Raw genomic sequence first — 22,197 nt, 5'->3', positions numbered from 1 at the left:
CATCCTTTCTAAGTTTTTCATCAAAAGGCACGTTATGTCGTCGTAGCCATTCTTGCATAGTTGGCTTGGTAGAAGCCATAGTTGGCTTTTTCTCTTCTCGAACCGAATGATAAGCTGCGTTGTCCATTACTATGACAGAATTTTGCGGTATATTAGGCATGAGCTTTTCATTTATCCATTTACTGAAATTTGCGAAATTCATAGAATCGTGATAATCACCTGTTTTACATTTGGATTTGAATATCACAAGGGCTCCGTCTACAAATCCAATTTGACCTCCACAATGTACGATGATCAAACGGTCCCCTTTACCAATATGAGATAGAACGCCAAGTTCATCCTTTGATTGCCAACATTTTGAAACGTTATGAGACGCGTTTACATAAGTTTCGTCAAGGTATAAAATATGTCTTCCTTCTCTACGATATTTTTTAATAGTATTTAGGTATTTCCACCTCCACGATGTGATATTTGGCTGTTCGATAAGGAGTTTCCTTTTAGATCCGCATTTCTTAAATTTAAAACCTAGATCATGTAATAATAGCCTTAAATATTCCCTGCCGCAGTGTAATATATTCTCTTCTCTAAGTACAGCGTTCAAAGTTTTCAGAGTAGGTATTTTTTTGAAAATTGTGTAAAACTGAGTGACTTTTCTTCTTACCACTCCTTTTGTGAAATCGTCTATTTCCACTCTTTTTCTACGAACCTGTTTTGGTTTTCTCGGTGATTTAAATCTCTCGTTGTCATTTAATGCTTTCCCTTGTTGTACAATTCTAGATACAGTCTTTTCTGATAGTCCAGTAACTTCTGCTACAGTTTTATTTAAAGGTATATCTTGTTTATATTCATCAGAATTTGGGTCGAGTTTCTTTTTTCTAAAATATTCATATACGTTAAACGCCATTTGTTTGCACTGACTATTAATTCTATGTCCGAAAATATTTCGACTCATCTTGAGAATGTAATCTCATGTATAATTTTCACAAGGCGTCCGCAACTGTCAACACGTGTGATCGCTAACCGCGTAGCGAGCGAACTGAGTTTTTACAAGAATGCGCCCGCCGCCCGCACCTCTCTCGGTCCCCTTCGTCGTCATACCCCCGCGCCCCTGTACTCCGCGGGCGAGGACTCATTTAGGCGGTTCTACTATAGTCACTATTTTAATTTAATTTCCATCACTAAGGCGTAAAGCTGAACGTTGCCTGTCAGTTTTTCGACGCTGCTGGCTCTGTCTACCCCGCAAGGGATAGATTATATGAATAATGTATAGGTTGCACAGTTATTATGACTAGTTTATGAATAAATTACTAATCGATGCTCTTTAGTTGAGGGGAACATGCAGGCATTCTTACTTTATTTCTAACTAGAGGCCGCCCGCGACTTCGTCCGCATGGAAACCCTATCAATCCCGCGGGAACTACGGGATGAAAAGTAGCCTATTTGTTATTCTGGGTCTTCAGTTACCTACATACCAAATTTCATCGCAATCGGTTCTGTGGTTTTTGCGTGAAAGACAAACATCCATACTGACATACTTACGAACTTTCGCATTTATAAATTAATAAGTAGGATTCAAAAGAAGACTTGAAATTGACTTGACTTGTGAAAATTTCGTAACGCCTAAAATTCAATTATAGGTACTTCAATATCTTAATACCATAATTATGTCGTACAATCGAACGTGGTCTTTCAGTCTTTTCGGGGCAGCAATGGCTCTGTCTATTCCGCAAAGGATATAGATGAGATTATTGTATGTATGTATTTATATAATGTGATTATGTGAATGAAGCGAAATAAGTATGCAGGGACCGTGGCATGTGGAAGATGTGGTCTCTGCCTACCCCTGCTGGAAAAAGACGTGTTTTATGGATGTGTGTATGTCTACATATGTATGATCTCTGATTTTTGAGAATCACTGGCTGAGACGGCTGAGGCCCGGGGGCAGAAAGTTATAATGATTTTCATTTTTTAAAACGACGGCTAACTAGTGTTGCCAATCGAAAGTCCACTATCGATAGGCTGTCGATAGTTCAGTAAAAGCAATTGTATCGATATGACTATTGACACCCAACAATACTATCGATTGTAGGAATCAAAGATTAATATCGAAAGCAATCGATAAAATCTTTACTATTGCTGCTGACCAATGCAATAATTATCGGTAGGTATCTGTACTATCGATAGTTTCGGTCTATCGATAATTCAAATTATTTTTTTTTTATTCATTATTATGGGACATTTCAACATCACATCTTTTGTTGGTTTCACAATATAGGTAGGCGTCAAATAAATTACTTAGTTACTGTGTAAATTTCTATGCAATAAAGATATTACAAAAAAACAAACAAATTACTTAAAACTAAGTTTACTGCCGCTTCCATACCGTCAGTGCAGAAGAAGCGGTAACAAACTGCACTGCAGCAATTTCTTCAATAACGTCAACTACACAATTATCCAAACTTAGAATAGGAATTTAGACGAGAGAATACATTGTTATGGTTAATTGATTTATACGAAATTGAAATATAGACAGCAATATCGAATCAAGCTCACTATCGATAGACTGAAACTATCAATAGAATTGTAGTTTTATTTAGTTTTGATGTTATTGTACGAAACTGAGCTATCGATACTATCCATGATTTCCGAGGTCAATTATCGATAGTGAAATTATCGACAATTGGGCAACGCTACGGCTAACAGAATGGGCATCTAAATAACTTTAGACTGCCCGCGACCTGATACCGGAGAATACATTTATCTTATCTCGACGCTCATGATTGGTATTCGTCGGATAATGACTTCTTCATTTGAACTGAATAAGATTGATGGAGTTATGATTAAGTTCATTTCTTTATTACATTCATACACATACATAAAATCACGCCTTATTCCCGGAGGGGTAGGCAGAGACAACATCTTTCCACTTGCCTCGATCTCTGCATACTTCCTTCGCTTCATCCGCATTCATAGCTGTCTTCATGCAAGCTCGGCGGTTTCGTGTGGGTAGACTACTATCTACTTTTGACTTGACCCATAAACTGAAATAATGGTTAAACATACATTCATACATATCATCATGGCCTTTTACCTTACGGGGTAGAAAGAGCCGCCTTGGATATACTGTAAGGCCACCTTCAGCTGTGTGGCTTGGTGATGGAATCACAAATGAAAATAGTGTCAGCCCAGTCTGATATGGGAAAATGATAATGGGTTAAAAAAATGGAAAAAATGAATTATCTCAGACGTGAGACGCTGGTACACTGATTATTTTGTTCCCGTGAAAATAATTATCTATTCTTATATCAAATTTCAACAAATTTGTTACGACCATTTTACACAAACGCTAGTACAAACAAAAAATAGCTTAAGCATAGGATGTATCGTGGTTAATGCAATAGCTAAAAGTGCTAGTTCCCTTAGTCGCATTTAACAACATACATACATATGGTCACGTCTATATCCCTTGTGGGGTAGACAGAGCCACCAGTCTTGAAAAGAGTGATCGGCCACGTTCAGCTATTTGGCTTAATGATATAATTGAGATCAAAATAGTGACAGATTGCTAGCCCGTCGCCTAAAAAAAGAATCTCAAGTTTGTAAGCCTATCCCTTAGTCGCCTTTTACGATATCCATGGGAAAGAGATGGAGGTATTGTTGCCGGGAACCACACGGCGGTTAACAACATTAATAGAAAGAGTGGTTCTTTTCTAACGTGCCACAAACTGAACCTATTTATATATCACTTAAAACATCATGGGTCTCGTTTCCCCCCCTAAAATATAGCGGAACTCGGCGTAACGGCCTGTATCTACATTTTAACGACAATAAAAGTATATTTAGCATATAATGTTAGCGAAACATCTGTGATTTACTCTCGATTTAAATATTTAACTGTAGTACAGTCGAGAACATAAGTATATAGGGCTTCGGTGTACAGTCAAATTAATTTTATCAACTGACCGAAAGTAAATTTCCATAAAAATGTACAATTATGAACAATAGCTATGTACATATAATTTTCTAAAAATCTTATCGTTGTACCGTAATAACGTTAAAATTGGTAGGTCAAGTCGAACCTTGATCAATTCGGGCGATAGGTCAGGTCAAGAGTACCCAAAACCGATGAGCTTGCATGAAGATAGTTATTAATATGGTTATTATTGGTAATCATGGTTATTAATAAGTTATAAATCCGGTTCAAATGCGTAATGCACATAATAAGCACATGTTCAGACTATTTTCGAATTGATGCACATTAGTTTGAATACTAACCGATGTTCTCACGGTGATAGAATTGAGATTCAAATATTGACAGGTTTCTAGCCAATCGCCTAAAACAGGAATCCCAATTATATAAGCCTATCCCTTTTACGCATTTAACGACATCCATGGGAAACAGAAGGGGTTGTCCTATACTTTTTTTCTATTGGTGCTGAGAACCACACGGCACAATCATTATATATATTATAAAACTAGAGGCCGCCCGCGACTTCGTCCGCATGGAAACCCTATGAATCCCGCGGGAACTCCGGGATAAAAAGTAGCTTATATATTATTCTAGGTCTTCAGCTACCTACATATCAAATTTCATTATAATCGGTTCAGTAGTTTTTGCGTAAAAGAGTAACAAACATCCATACTGACATACTCACAAAGTTTCGCATTTATAATATTAGTAGGATTTATTTGAAATTACATAGCTGTCATTTGCGTTTTGTTATTCCAAGTCTGATTCTTTTTTGTTATACCACGTTTTATAGTGACTGACGTTTCATGTCAAGTCACACGGGAACGCTGTCGAACGGGATAAAAAGTATCCTATGTCCGTCTCCTGGCTCAAAGCTACCTCCCTACCATTTTTCAGCCAAATCTGTGCTGCCGTTCTTGAGTTATAAGTGGTGTAACTAACACGACTTTCTTTTATATATATAGAAGATTAGGTATGTTGTTCACTGTACTAACGAGTTCTATCGAAACAGTTATTTTAATTGTGAACCTGAAGTTCCGAGCGGTATCGGTTAGCGGTATCTTTGAGAATTATTGTTCTGATTATAATAAACTACTATAGAATTTATAATATGCCGTGTGGTTTACCCGCACTTTAGGACCACACTATTTCTTTCCCATGGATGTCGTTAAATGCGACTAAGGGTATAGTCACATATTTATCTGAGTTTCAGTATGCTTTCATGCTGATCTAGTAGCGAAAACATAGCGTGTGCCAACTGCTTCTCTTCCCGCTCGTGCAAATTGTAAAAGTCAATAAAGGGAAAAGCTCTTAAACTTGGACTCTTCTTTTAGACAATGGGCTAGCAACCTGTCACTATTTGAATCTCAATTCTATCATGAAACCATACAGCTGAACGTGGCCATTCAGTCTTTTCGAAACTGTTGGCTCTGTCTACCTGGTAAGGGATAAAGATGTGATAATATATACCCGTATATATAAAAATAAATAAATATGTAATAATAAGTCGCTACTATCCCTTAACTTAATATGTTTCTTTGAATTACCTGGTTGACTGGAAGAAATCCCTTACAGGGATAAGTCCGCCCTTGCACATCGTTATTTTTAATGAATTTTTTGTACTACTAAAAATTTGTTGCAAATACTTTATTGTACATAAAGTATTTACAAACAATAAGTCAAAAGTCTAGACTTAACACATTCACCGCTCAAACCGAGCCATCAAGAAGAAAGTCAGCGTTTACAAATCAAAACAAGTGCATGTCATCTCACCAAGCAACGGCAGAGTGGCTGCACTTAGTTGCAACACCATTACACCAGTCAAGAAAGCGTGGTGACCCCACACCCGACGTCAAAGCCAAAACGATATCAATGTCAACGGAACAAAGCACAAAATCTAATACAAAAGTCTTAACGCGAGTTAACGTCTTAGATCCCCACGATTCGCGGGATTGTAACCTCACAAAATTAATTTTACCGTCGCGCTTTTCAATTTCCACGTCTTTTGAACTTTATTTACTTAGCGTTAAAGTGGCGTTTCATTTCGTAGTGTTGAGGGAAAACGTGGTAATATTGTTGACAAGTTCCGCATTAGACTCGCGACGAAACTTTCAGGCATTAAAATAATTAAATGATCGTTACTTTATCAAAATAGCTATTTATTTACACCATACACTTTAAACATATATGCGTAATGCAATAAATCTATATTTATTTTTATAAAAGAGGATTAATTAAGGAGGATTTTATTTTTTGCCGTGTGGTACCCGGCACCAATACAAAAAAGAATAGGACCACTCCATCTCTTTCCCATGGAGGTCGTAAAATCTTAAATCTAAATCTCTTAAAAGTATCTTAAAGCTGAATAGCTGAACGTGGCCTATCAGTCTTTTCAAGACTGTTAGCTCTGTCTACCCCGCAAGGGATATAGACGTGATTATATGTATGTAATATAATAGGTTCAAACAGTAACAATATATTTCTTTATATGTATGTATGTAAACAGTATATTATTAAACTTCTTCTGCCACCATCTTTTTTCACTAAAACCACTATCTTATACTATAGATACTAATATTACAGTTAGAAGTTAGTTAGAAGTTTAGTTAAGTTAGAAGAGTTTGTTTGTTTGAACGTGCTTATCTCAAGAACTACTGGTTCGAATTGAAACATTCTTTTTGCGTTTAAGGCTTTAGGCTTTATAACATCTCGCTGCAACTATAAGGAGCAAATAAATAATGGAAAGTGTGAAAAACAAAACGGGGAACATTATTCATCCTTGAGGGCTTCAATGATGCCCAAAATAACAATTCCACGCGGACGAAGTCGCGGGCACAGCTAGTCAATGTGATATGTTTTTAGCTGCCACTCCGTCGCTGTGATGAAATATGATTTGGCGACCTGAAAATCATTATTAAGGCATTAATTCACTGCGGGGTAGACAGAGCAAACAGTCTTGAAAAGACTGAAGGGCCCCTTTCAGCTGTATGGCTTAATGATGGAATTGGGATTTAATTGGTGACAGGTTGCCGTCCCATCGCCTACAAAGATAACCCCAACTTTATTAGCCTTTCCCGCGTCGCGGTCGCAGCTAGTCTCTGATAATATTATCTTATTGTGTCATATGATTAATTATCTATGAGTGTCAATGTCATTGTCAAGAGAGATAGACTAACAGTTTGTAACGGACATACAATAAATCAGTTTGTCATGGCGTCATCATGAGACCGAAGCTTGAATGTTCATAAATTCCTGTATGAAACACTTATCTATATACTTTACATCGTACGAAGTTATATAAATGCAAAAACTGGTAGTCAACCCGCAAAAAGATGGGACCAAAAGCTTCCGACATACTTACTCTGTGTTAGAAGCGGATTCATAGTCATATCTACCAGCAGCAGAACCGCTACTATAGCGCTGACGGCCATCTTGCATCTGAGCTGCCACTTGAGCTGTAAGCCCAGGCTGATGAGCAGCTCAGCCACTATCCTGGTCAGCTCACCAGCTGTGCGCCAACGACGCCAGAGGATGGCGGAGTTCAAGGCGAATAGGGCGGCGCCCGAGCCACAGATGTAGGCCTGAAATTAACATACACTTTGAAATCTATATAAGGTAATATTATAAAGCTGATGAGTTTGTTTGAACGCGCTAAACTCAGGAACTACTGGTTCGAAATGAAAAATTCTTTTTGTGTTGAATAGACCATTTATCGAGGAAAGCTTTATGCTATTTAACATCACGCACCAACTTTAGGAGCGAAGAAATAAAATAAAATGTGAAAAAAAAAACGGGGAAAATTATTCATCCTAGAGGGCTTCAATGATGCATAAAATAACTATGTCATGAGGACGAAGTCGCGGGCACTGCTAGTTTTATGATCAATACTTATATAGGTAGATGAACATCCAAGACCCAGGCCAATTAGAAAAAGTTCGTTTCTCGTCATACCCTGGCCGGAGTTTAAACCCGGGACCTCCGGTGTCACAGGCAAGCGCACTACCGCTGCGTCACAGAGGCCGTCCATCATTGCCAGAGAATAGCAGAGTTTAAAGCGAATACTGCGACTTGTGGGCCACAGATCAGGGCAACTTATACGTCACAAATGTAAAAATTAAAAAAAAAAGACTGACACGTCAGCTGAATTGCAAACTGGAATGAGACGACCATTCCAGTTCCCGACTCTCAACTTTTGTGTCATGTTCCCAGCAGCATTTTTTATATGCCTTACTATTACATTAGTGAAGTTACTAACACGATATTGTTGTCATATACCGTGTGGTACCCGGCACCAATACAAAAAAGAATAGGACCACTCCATCTCTTTCCCACAGATGTCGTAAAAGGCGACTAAGGGATAGGCTTATGAACTTGGGATTCTTTTTTAGGCGATGGGCTAGCAACCTGTCACTATTTGAATCTCAATACCATCATAAAGCCAAACAGCAGAACGTGGCCTATCAGTCTTTTCAATACTGTTCGCTCTGTCTACCGCGCAAGGGATATAGATGTGATTATATGTATGTATGTAGGTTATATTACCTGAAAGGCTTCCGCTCCACAGTCGTTGGTACCCGCGCAGACAGCCAATCCTATCATGCACACTGTATAGGTCACCAGGAGACCCCCAGTCACCGACTGCTCCCAACGGAATATCCTCATCGACCTTGAGAGTTATAGAATAGAATAGATTTATTTTCAAAATTGGATACATAGTATCACTTATTGACGTCACATCAGTTAAATCTAATTATAACTACCTACTACCGCTTCCAAAGCGCATGTGTAGAAGAAGCGGCGGAACAAACTACACTGCAGCATGTTCATCGGACGTCAATATACAAATATAGATCGCTTAAATCTAAATCATGGACGAATGGCCATTGTTTACATTAAAAAACATGAATGAATGTAGAACTAGTTATTTCGATACGAATATTTCGTCAAATAAATAAAGATAAAGATAAAATAAAATATGTACACACTGTACAAATTATGTCAACACCATATAGTTATAAGGAAGTCAATTAATTTTTACCTCCCTATAGAGGTAAATAAATGTCTCGTCGCCTCTAACATAGGAATGAACCACACGGGTTGATAGTTCTGAATCATACATATACATATGAATAGGTACATACACCTTCATTTTAGGCTGTAATAGTCGATTACTTACTTACTGGTCACTGTTTCAGTAATTAGTAAACAAAATCAAGTCTTATATCTTACTGGGAAGACAGGGCCATCAGTCGCAAAAAGAATGAAAGGCCACGTTCGGCTTTATAGTGGAATTGAGATTCAAATAGTGACATGTTGCTAGCCCATCGCCTACGAGAAGAATCCCAAGTTTATAAGCGTGTCCCTTAGTCGCCTTTTACCACATCCATGGGTAAGATGTTATTCTATAACTTACAAGAAGAATCCCAAGTTTATTAGCGTGTCCCTTAGTCGCCTTTTACCACATCCATGGGTAAGATGTTATTCTTTTGATTGAATGATTTTATACTCTATTCTTTAGTGCCGGGAACCACACGGCGCATACTTATCTAAGTATTTCATAATTAAGTTAATTTTATTACCTGACATGCATAGTGATCAAAGACACAATGGCGCCGAGGGTCAGGAGACGGAGGATGAGCATCACGATTCTCTCCTTATCCTCCATCGTAGCGGTCAGCATTTCTTCTAACTGGACCACATGCAAATGGGGCATCTTCGAGCAAAATCTCACAGATTGAAACTCGTGGAAATGATTTAACTAATTATTTAAGTTATTAAGATGCATGGAAAATGTAAACGGTTTATTGTAAACTATATATAAATGTACATATGTCGATTATATAGGTACATATGAATAATGAAATTTTAAATATGACTTGTTGAAAATGACAGATTGGATTTAACTGACAGGATTTGTGCCGTTTTCTTGACAAAGGAAGAAATATATGTACATTTCCTAAGAGGGTAGGCAGAGGCTGTCTTTCATTTATCATCAGAGGTAGAAATTTTAAAAAATAATAAATATCATTCCGTGTAGCTGAGCATTTTTATGATATGCTACGTATGTAAATTAATTAATTAATGAATTCTATCATTAAGCCATATAGCTGAGCGTGGCTAGCAGTCTTTTCAAGACTGTTGGCTCTGTCTACCCCACAAGGGACATAGACGTGACCATATGTATGTACATATGTATGTAAGGACTTGATGGGATGCATGTATGTATGAAATGTGACATAATACTATAAGTATACTTACTTATTTTTATCAACAGTTTCTGAGCTAGAGTGTGAAAAGACAAACAGACGAACATGTGAACCCAGATTCTTTCCTAAGTAATGCGCAACCATCCTTATAACCTAAATTAATGAACGATGTTTTTGTTACACTGTAGCAGTTAAATGTATGTAATGTAAAAATATCTAAGTTTAATAATAAATAAATAAAATAAATGTGCCTCTTACTACAATGCCTACGATAAGAAACACTAAATAATCCAGCCATATTGGTTACAGGTTACGCATCGGCAACATGCCGGTTTCCTGGTGCGCCTGCGCACTCGCAAGTGACTTTCTCGGACGAAGCGCGGGTGGAGGGGACCGTGGCTACCTACACCTGCGAGCGGGGGTTCGAGCTCCTGGGGCCCGCGCGCAGGGTCTGCGGACCCAATGGAAGATGGACCCCTGACGGGATTCCCTTTTGTGGTAAGTTGTTAAAACGATAGACTGGTTCAATGTTGCCCTGCTTAAGTCAAACAGAAATTGCCAAATAAACCACACGCTCTCTCTAGTTTGGGAAATAGAATGAAATAGAATTGTTGCACATCAAGGAAAAGGAAAGGTCGGAGTGGAAAGACCTAGACGAACGTATCTTGATCAAATTAAGGACGTCCTGGTAAAGGGTCAGGTCAAAAGTACCCGAAACCGCCGAGCTTGCATGAAGAGAGTTATGAATGAGGATGAAGCGAAGGAAGTATGCAGAGATCGTGGCAAGTGGAAAGAGGTAGTCTCTGCCTACCCCTCCGGGAAAGAGGCGTGATTTTATGTATGTATGTTGCACATATTTTAAGCACAGAAGTCAATTCTATATAAGGAGACCGCTGAAGTTGAAGAAGGAGACCTGTATAACAGCTTCAAAATAATTCGGAAATCTCATGGTTACGGGGTCTCGACGGAGGTTCTAAATAGGTTTATAACTTCTTTGTTACAAAGCATTTTGTATCTGGCTCGAACTTATTTGCAACTAAAAATAAAGCACCACACATAAATGTTACATACAGTTAAAAAAATTAAAAAAAATTACACCATCAAAATATGGTTTCAATAAGTACTTATCGAATATGTAATGAAATTTATAAGTATCACACGAATTCAAAATAGCAGCAATTAAACAATATTTACTACTCCATCGAAATATTTCGGTACATTATAAAATAATAAGTACTAGTTAACAGCTGAACGTGGCCTGTCAGTCCGTTCATTACTGTTGACCCTGTCTACCCCGCAAGGGATATAGACGTGACTATAAGTATGTATGTAACTACTAGTAAATTTATTTTTAAAAGGTACGAATTTAATTTTTTAAAATGGCAACACTTACTAAATATGGTCGTATTGTTTAAAAAAAAACGGGTGCATTTATCGAACGTATTTAAATTCGCTATTTGCTTTAACATTACGAGTGTTACGCCGCGGGATTCGCTGTCAGAGGCTGACCCACTTTTACTTTCTTCGAGAAATCACTTCTCATGAGCGAGTATCGTCTAAAAAGCGGAAGGCCATTGTCAATATGGATGTCTCCCACCGCTCTCTCTCTCTGCGAAAGTCTATTGTGCCCTTGAAGTCTTCACTGGATGGAAAATCTTCTATGGGTTAGTATTAGATTGTTTTTGTTCAGCACCAATGCAATACGTTATTGGTTAACTGTTATGTATTGCTAATAATTCTGTTGTGTTCTTTTTCTAAAATATTTTTTTTTTCTTTCTTTCTGTCTGTATGTATGATCACGCTTATCTCCGAAAGTATGGAACCGATTTACTTAAAACTTTCACCAATTGCTTTGTTTTAACTCAGAAAAAACATTTAAATTTGGTTTCATCAAAATCGGTTCACTAAAAAAAGTTATCGTCATTTTAATGAACTCAAGGCATGAGTTTGCCTGAAAATAAGTTTACGCGGGAAAATCCGAAATTTACGCGGACGAAGTCGCGGGCAACAGCTAGTTTGAAGTAGTTTTAGAGGTTTTTGGTGAAAATACATAATAAATTTTAAGCTCATCTGCTATGCTTTCAATTTTAATTAAAAGTAGAGAAATTTCAAGTTTACATAATGTGACGTAATTTCCAATTTCCATATTACATTGGTTACGTTATGATGCAGAAATTAATTTCGTTGATTTAATTAATTGTATTAAATTGTTTTGATTGATTCCGCTTATTATCTTTAAGAAAGTTGAGCACAGTCTTCTTCGCATATGTACATACATATATAAAATTCTCGTAATGTGAAAATCACTGGTAGGTGGGATGATACGAGTATTATAGGTAATCATTGAGTAGCTACATAAATCATACGGAATCACCATCATTGTTCACAAACTACCAGGTTGTATATAGTTGCATGTATACATACATATAATAGACAGACATATAAAAGATAGACATTGCCGGGTAGACAGAGACAGCAGTCTTGAAAAGACTGATATTGTGACAGGTTGCTAGCTCATCGCTTAAGAATCCCAAGTTTATAAACCTATCCCTTAGTCGCCTTTAACGACATCCTATTCTTACTTTTATTGGTGCCTGAAACCACACGGCAAATATATAAATAGTTTCACGAACATATTGTGTACAAATTTCAATAAAACGTCTATAATTTTAGGCCAGGTGGAATAACAAAAAGAGATTAACTTTCTCCTAACTATTAAAGTGGAAAATTCTTCATCATCATAATTCCTTTATACTGTTCCGTCAAAGAAATCTTTATACTAATTACATGATATTATTCTTTCTAAACAAAATAATACTCATGTAATCAAAGGTTATTATTAACTAACTATATAAAAACTTTTTGTTTAGTAGTGAGAGTTTAAGAGTTCGTGACTGACAGACAACGCACAGATAAAACTTGTATGTGATGCGAAAATATAGCGTAAATTTTCTTTGGGGACTTTACCCAATACTTAAACGGGTCACGTCTATATACCTTGCGGGGTAGATCACTTAGTCGCCTTATACGACATCCCCGGAAAAGAGATGGAGTGGTTCTAATCTTTTTTCTATTTGTGTCGAGAACCACACGGAACTTTATTATAGGCAAAACATATAAACTTAAAATTGGTTAAGTATCTTTATTCAATGTACATACATACACACATATAGTCACGTCTATATCCCTTATATGCGGGGTAGACAGAGCCAATCTTTAAGAGACTGATAGGCCACGTTTCAATATTCATATCCCGTTTTTGTCTCAATATTATTTTCTAAGATAATCAGATACAACTTCGATAGTACACCCAGTTTGCTCGATCGGTTACAAACAAACAAACAGACAATTACATAAAGCGAGGCACGGACAGACAATGACACCTGCCTACCTGCTATCGCGGTAATAGTAGATAGTGAATACTGACCGACATTGGGTACCGTTACTTGCAAATGACAAGCTGAAGCGGGAATCTTTATATGTATTAAGGCAGAAAACTTTATAATATTTATAAAAAAAATCTTTATTTTTACGTAGAAAATTTTATATTTTACGCAGAAAACTTTATATATAGGTACGCAGAAATCTTTATAATACTTAAAAAAACTTAATATTTACACAGAAAACTTTATATTTATATTTATATATATATATATATATATATAAATATAAATATAGCCAGTTATCGTATATAGTATAGCGACACCGGTCTGACATCGGCAACCATTGCAGGGGACACCAACCGATATTGGATCTGTGGTTGCACGACCAATTACTTGAATATGCAGGTTTCCACACGATATTTTTCCTTACCGTAAAAGCAACGGTTAGTACTTAAACTAATGAAAGTAATGAGTAAAAAGATTATTTTTAAAAAGTGACTGAAATACGATTTTGTTATCACGCTCCATGTCGATTTGAACCACAGACGCTCAACGACGTAATCGCTGTCTCTTGTCACTCGACCCAATGAAAACTTCTCCATATTCTGGAATTTTAAAATGCAAACCATATCACGTTCGCACGCGCCCATGCTGTCGGTCAGTAATGAATGCTCTCTTGATGGCATTCGTAATGAACCGCCATAAATATAAATAGCCTCGGAGGTGTCATTGTGTTGGGAATACGCAAGCGCAATATTAACTTTTTTTAAAGAAAAAAAAAACATGCTTTTTCTTTTTCGTCTAAAGGTTCGGTCGTGGAAATTTGTAGGTGTGGTATATTAATAAATGCGTGATGGAATTGAGATTCAAATAGAGACAGGTTGCTATCCCATCGTCTACAAGGAAAAACCAAAGTTTAGGAGCCTTTCCTTTATTCGCCTTTTACGACATGCATGAGAAAAAGGAAGCTTTTTGTGTTCCGTAGGTGTCCATGTAAAAAAAAGGCTTTTTACAGAGTGGAAATGGCACAAGTTGAAATCTTTATGTGATTATATACTAAAGATTTTTTTTTAATTTTGTCTCTTCATGAGTTTAATAAACCCGATAATCTAATGTTAATCTCTCCTTTCGTTCGCCAATAGCAAAGCCAATAGTAAGCCAGCTATTTCAAAATAACTTCCCTGGTATAGTAGACGCATGCGCAGCTCAAGTTGCAACTGCAACGGTCACGCCATCTGGGGCGGAAAGGTAAAACTTCTGTCGCCGTTAGTACGGTATCACTAGACTTCTAAGGAGTTAGGGATACGATATCAAATTATTTTTGTAGGTGTTCAACTTGGTCAATCGCTTACGCGAGAAATCTTTAATTAAAGAAATCTCGAAATACTATACTTCTAGAATAAAAGGTGGCAACTTGGGATTCTTCTTTTATACGATGGGCTAGCAACTTGCCACTACATTAATCCCAATTCTATCATTAAGCCAAACAGCTGAACGTGGCCTTTCAGTCTTTTCCAAACTGTTGGCTCTGTCTATATTGTAAGTGATAAACACATGACTTTATGTCTGTAACAAAATAAGGAGATGGAAATTTGCTATGATTAGGGAGTTAAGAGTTATTTGCAACACTTTGTTCTCAAGTACAGTTAAGCCCGTCTACATGCGATAACTGGCTGTAAATTGACGCAAATTGAGCAGTCACGCCATCTAGCGGCACCAGCTGTGATCTTATTGGAATATCGATCGCTATAATGTTGTGATCGGCGTTACAATAACGTTTTGCCAAGTCGGGTTCTGGAAACTTTTGAAGATCAAGTTGTAGGTACTATGAAGTTGGCTTGAAACAAATTTGCTGTTGTGTGTGAGGATACAAGCTTAATGAAACTATATCACTAGATAATTTTCCCATGAATGTCGTAAAAAGCGACTAAGGGATAGGCTTACCAACTTGGGATTCTTTTTTAGGCGATGGGCTACCAACCTGTCACTATTTGAATCTCAATTCTATCATTTAGCCAAATAGCTGAACGTGGCCATTCAGTCTTTGCAAGACTGTTGGCTCTGTCTACCCCGCAAGGATGAAGTCCTATTTTCTCTGTGTGTATCTATGTTAGTATGCGCTTCGGAAGACAAAAGACATATTTCAAACTATAAGTAAATCAAATTATTTAAATTTCTATTTTCTTCCTGGACATAAAAGACAGACAGTAATTGTTCTTCAAAAGAGAACCTGACCCAAATTCCTCATATCACGAGAAATGCATTACTTAGCAAGGTGCCGCGAACTGCTAATTTAATATCGTAACGTCCACTTTGCCATCGGGTGGTCATTGACCTCTGAAACAATAGGGAAGACGCCAGTGAGGAAACAAAGGAAACAAGCAAAAATAAAGAACTTTGATTTTAAATAAAATAGTTTTTAACTTTAAATAAAGAACACGAGGTTAACAAACATAGACGCATATCTAGTGTCTTAAAAGGTATGTAGGTACTTAAAATCAGGCACTTTTTCTGGAAAAGTAGGCAGAGACTACTAGTCCACTTCGTTAGGTTAAACGTCGATTTTTCATATTTGTATGACTTACAAAATATATAACATACCTACATAAAATCACACTTCTTTTTCCCGGACGGCTAGGCTGAGACTAAGTAAATAACACTTGCCACGATCCCTGCATAATTAAGAAAATTTCGCTTCATCAACATTCATAACTCTCTTTCATGCAAGCTCGGCGGTTTCGGGTACTGTTGACCTGACCCTTTGCCAGGACGTCCTTAATTTGATCAAGGTACGTTCGTTTAAGTCTTCCCACTCCAATCTATACTAATATTATAAAGCTGAAGAGTTTGTTTGTTTGAACGCGCTAATCTCAGGAACTACTGGTTCGAATTGAAAAATTCTTTTTGTGTTGAATAGACCATTTATCGAGGAAGGCCTTAGGCCATATAACATCACGCTGTAACTATTAAGAGCGAAGAAATAATGGGAAAATCCTTGAGGGCTTCAATGATGCCCAAAATAACTATTCCACGCGGACGAAGTCGCGGGCACAACCAGTGTTGTATATTTACGTACTTAGTCGAATTGCTTTCATTCATCCTCGCCACGTGACCAAACCATCAAGCTCTCATCCTAGCCGCTATACCATAAAATCCACAACTCACTATAAATTAGCACTCTATCACTACGCCAGACAGGCCAACATTATAACTGTTTTAAATCTTAAAAAGTATGGTGCCGTGTGGTTCCCGGCACCAATACAAAAAAGAATAGGACTACTCCATCTCCTTCCCATGGATGTCGTAAAAGGCGACTAAGGGATAGGGTAACAAACTTGGTGTTCTTTTTAGGCGATGGGCTAGCAACCTGTCACTATTTAAATCTCAATTCTATTATTAAGCCAAATAGCTGAACGTGGCTATTCAGTTTTTTCAACAATGTCGGCTCTGTCTGCCCCGCAAAGGAAGACGTGTCGTAAAAGTACGAAAGTAAGAAGGACGTGTTATATTTACATACCTAGAGCGCTCTGTTGAAAGCGAGAGCGTTCTGGCCTCAGAAGAACAATCCTATGGAAGTGCCCTATGCATGTACTTTTCCTGCATACCTAAATAAACAAACCCGGATATAAACATGGCGGACTAGAGATGTTCATTTAGTCGATAATATTTTATCGATGGACGAGTGAGTTAAGATGTTTATTTCCGAATTAAATTTATAAAAAAAAAAAAAAAATTACATCGGGAATCCTTACTATCTTGGCTATAATCTAAGGTCCAACAATATTGTATCTATTACCTATGTCATTCTGATAAAGTGTTTGGAAATCAAATATAATTACATACATAAATAAAATCACGCCTCTTTTCCGGAGGGGTAGGCAGAGACTACCTCTTTCCACTTGCCACGATCTCTGCGTACTTCTTTCGCTTCATCCACATTCATAACTCTCTTCATGCAAGTTCGGCGGTTTCGGGTACTTTTGACCTGACCCTTTACCAGGACGTCCTTAATTTGATCAAGATACGTTCGTCTAGGTCTTCCCACTCCGACCTTTCCCTCCACACTCTCCTTGTATATCTGCTTAGTCATCCCGCTTTCATTCATCCTCTCCACATGACCGAACCATCTCAACATACCCTTTTTTATTCCTGTAACTACATCTTCTTTCACATCACAACATTTCCTTATCACGATGTTCCTTATCCGGTCACTCAATTTCACACCCATCATACTCCTTAACGCTCTCTTTTCCACTGCATTTGTTCTGTTTTCGTGCTTCTTTTGCCATACCCAACTTTCACTCCCATACATTAATGTCGGGACCAACACGCCCCTATACTGGCTGTGGCCAGTCGAGCCTTTTTGGATAGTTTCTGACTGCTCATAAAGGCATGCAAAGCTCCATTCACCATGTTCCCCGCGTTCACTCTCCTTTCAATATCACTATCACACTTGCCATCTGATGTAAACTTTGATCCTAGATATACAAACTCTTTCAATTGCTCAACTTTTTCTCCTCCAATCAAAATATTACATGCTGTCATTTCTTTCTCCATTTCAAAAACCAGTGTTTTAGTTTTACTTACGTTAACTTTCATTCCTTTCTCTTTTAAAGCTTCACGCATACAGTTTACCATCTCCTGTAATTCTTCCGCTGATGACGCCAATATAACCTGATCGATCGGCATAGAGCAGACATTTGACGAGTAACTCATTCATCCTTAATCCAATTTCAGACTCTTTCAAATCTGTCAAACTATCCATAAATAGGTTGGCGGACGAAGTCGCGGGCACAGCTAGTTTATCGATAAGATTCTATGTTCGATGATGTTCAACACTAGCACACGTGTTTATGTTTTCGATGTGAATGAAATATTGAGAATATTACAATTTTTTAAAGCTCACAACAAAGAAGATTAAAAGTAATAAGGTTTTTAAACACATTTCATTAAATACACTGTATGATAGACCATAATTTAACCAAATATTAACCACTTACCGGTGAAAGGTTAAATTCGGCCTATTTTTGCTTTGGCATAAGCCACAATATGCTATTGAACACTTCATTTGTTGTTTATTAACGATTAATATAAGGACAACTTGGTAAACAACAGAAAAACACGGGATTTCCTCGGAAAAACGTAAAATCCTCACGGTGATAACTTCCACGAGTAAGCTAAGCGGGCTACTTAAGATGGCGGTGCTCCAGCACAAACACATCGAAGCCAATGAAGAGGGTGCTGATAAAAGAGTGTAAACGTTTTTTCTCCCGTTAAACCACTGTTGTGAGAAAGAGACAGATATATCAGTTTTTATTTCTGAGTCAAGTTAAACAATTAGGGCACCTCCATAGAATATTATTTCATTGGTTCTGGCAAACGAAGCAAAGTCCGCGCCGCTACCGACGCGGAAGTGACTTGACTTACTGTGTAACTACTGTTATTTTACTGTGAATCAATCAGTTAATTTACTTGCTTTAATAAACTATTTTATTAGGTAAAATGTGTTTAGCGAAGGTTTAACGCAGTTTTTAAAGCGCGGTTAAATACCGCCGTTTCGCTTTTTATTTTGACGTGAAAAGGGACAGCGATAGATAGATAGAGACAAAACGTTTAAATACCACCGTTTCGCTTTTTATTTTGACGTGGAAAGGGACAGCGATAGATAGATATAGACAGAACGTTTATTCGACAGCGTTACAGGCACTAAACAAATAATACGATTGTTTATCGAGCGATAAAAATGTCATCGCGCGTGCGATGCTAGGACACGCAGTTATTATCTCAGAGCGCATACGCAGTTGTGGTTTATTTTTGTGTCCTATTCTTTTTTGTATTGGTGTCGGGAACCATACGGCATAATGTTATATACGCTCAAATAAAAAAAATGGACTAAAGGAAATCTTTGTACAAGGGCACTACTATTTACAATAAACTAAAACAATGGGCCGAACTAAAACCTATCTTAAGTCTTAAGTATAAATATATCTTAAAATATTATATTAGTAAATTTTACTAGTCCGTGGCGCCACAAATTTTACTAAGATAAACCATAACGCGTTTTTACACGACGTCTAAATGTGTTAACGCCATCTAGTGACACATTTTACAATTATTGCACACAAAGAAACTAGCGCCCGACGGCGAACCACGGTACTATTCTTTACACGAATTTATTTTAACTACTAGTTAGTTAGTATTATATACCGATCACAGCATGTGGAAAGATGTAGTCTCTGCCTACCCCTCCGATAAACAGATGTTTTAATATATGTTAGTACTTGTGCCGTGTGGTTTCCGGCACCAATGAAAAAAGAATAGGAAGTGGTCCTATTATTTTTTCATTGGCACATCTCCTTCTCATGGATGTCGTAAAAGGCGACTAAGGGATAGGCTTATAAACTTGGGATTCTCGTTTTAGGCGATGGGCTAGCAACCTGTCACTATTTGAATCTCAATTCTATCATTAAGCCAAATTGTTGAACGTGGCCATTCAGTCCTTTCAAGACTATTGGCTCTGTCTACACCGCAAGGGATATAGACGTGACCATATGTATGTATGTATGTTAGTACTGGTCCCGATGGGCCGCTGGTAACTAGGACAGAGTCATTCACGCGACGCGGTAGTTAACATGAGTGCGGCAGGGCTGCCGATGTTGTGTAAAATAAAACTGATTGACTGACTGACTGAAATATAAAAAAATAGCATAGCCCAAACGGATTATCTAGAATTCACCGCGAATTTAACGCAGTAATGGAAATTGACGGGACGTGATTAAAATCTAGCAATCTGGCCTTTCAGTCTTTGCGAGACTGTTGGCTCTGTCTACCCCGTATGGAATGAAGAAGTGATTATATGTATGAGTTTGTATGCATGTTATCGTAAGAATCTCGCTGTAAATGATGTGACTTCGTATAAAACTGGGAATGAATACACTTCCTAATAACAATAAAAGTGAATAAACTTACTTGCGGGCGTATGCAGTTAATCAGATTTTATTTTGGTCAGTTTTTTAATTGAAAATTATTTGTTTAACTAATTGTTGCCTAGCCAGAATAAATACTTTTTTAAAACTACCTAGATGCCAAAATTTAAATAATAATATTTTTAGTCTTTTTTAATATAATTAATATTAGAATAATTTTTTTTTAATATAATTAATATTATTTAGGAATCATATTTATGTATGTAATTAATGAACTTTTTATATTTATTCAACATATTTATTAACATCTATAATATAATATTTACATTTTAGATTTGTAACACCCACATTCCACATCTAAAAAGTGTTGTAGTGTTTAGAAAACTATTGGTCGGAAAACCCCAATAAGGTTAATGAAAATAATAATAAATATATATGTATTTATTTATGTATTTAAGTTGAAATATTGAACTAGATTCTGAAAACAAGTACTCTATTTAAACCATTTTTATTAACTCCTAAACAAAGGTTTTTGTGTCAGCCCTACATAACGGGTGCGCGTGCGCACTTGTCACTAACGGTGGCGACCGCGACCGGTTCGGACGATCGATGTTCAATCGCATACTATTATACTATACTTTACTACTCTTGAATGAATGAATACATTATTGTGCACGATACAGCAAGAAATTTTATAGTGCCGTTCGGTTTTAAGCATTTTAGAACAGAATTAAACTTTTAACATAATTTGATAATAATACCGTGTACTTTCCGGCACCAATATAAAAAAGAATACGACCAATCTATCTCTTAATAATATTTCTCACTGCTGTCGTAAAAGGCGATTAAGGGATAGGCTTATTAACTTGGGATTCTTTTAGACGATGGGCTAGCAAGCTGTCACTATTTGAATCTCAATTCTATCATTAAGCCAAACAGCTAAACGTGGGCTATCAGTCCTTCAAGACTGCTGGCTTTGTCTACCCCGCAAGGGATATAGACGTGACCATATGTATGTATCTCTCCATCAGTTTGGGCTGTCTGTTGATATGTCAGTCAGTCTGTATCCTATATAAATATAAATGTGATATCTTATATATAAAATTCTCGTGTCACAATGTTCGTCCCCGTACTCTTCCGAAACGGCTTTACCGATTTTAACCAAATTTTGCATGCATATTCAGTAGGTCTGAGAATCGGCCGACATCTATTTTTCAAACACCTCAATGATAAGGGTTGTCCACACTTAATTTTTTTTTTATCTAGAAATTACTTAAAAAAATATTTATAAGGCAAAACAACGTTTGCCGGGACAGCAAATAGATATTTAAAGATTGGATGTGTTCATAAACTGTTATAACAGTTCACATCGATGTGACACTAGCAACATGCGTAATCGATCAATCATATCGATATCTCGAGCGAAACATCGGCTCGATCGCGGTCGGCCACACCGTTACGACACACTTCGCAGGCCCGTTTCCAGGGCTGGATTGCTTACTGCAGTGTAGTTTGTTCCGCCGCTTCTTCTACACACGCGCTTTGAAAGCGGCAGTAGTTATAATTAGATTTAAGTGATGTGACGTCAATAAGTGATACCTTGTATCTAATTTTGAAAATGAATCTATTCTATTCTATTCCATTCTACTATAATTTACTAGTATATAAATTAAATATATACGGGACAAATTACACAGATTGAGTTAGCCTCG

At 37.2% G+C, this 22,197-nt stretch overlaps 1 protein-coding gene across 1 annotated transcript in view; it reads left to right on the top strand.

Moving 5' to 3' along the window:
- The first annotated feature begins 10,024 nt into the window (after window positions 1–10,024).
- The window catches only part of LOC106142296 (CUB and sushi domain-containing protein 3), a 33,484-nt gene continuing 21,311 nt past the window's right edge, over window positions 10,025–22,197 (top strand). The window contains exons 1-2 of the mRNA XM_060953827.1: window positions 10,025–10,031; window positions 10,471–10,674. Of these exons, the coding sequence (XP_060809810.1) occupies window positions 10,025–10,031; window positions 10,471–10,674 (211 nt within the window). The remainder of the gene's footprint in view (window positions 10,032–10,470; window positions 10,675–22,197) is intronic.

Source organism: Amyelois transitella, chromosome Z, assembly GCF_032362555.1.
Source record: "Amyelois transitella isolate CPQ chromosome Z, ilAmyTran1.1, whole genome shotgun sequence".
NCBI classification, from domain to species: domain Eukaryota; kingdom Metazoa; phylum Arthropoda; class Insecta; order Lepidoptera; family Pyralidae; genus Amyelois; species Amyelois transitella.
This window is presented reverse-complemented; position numbering and strand designations above follow the sequence as displayed.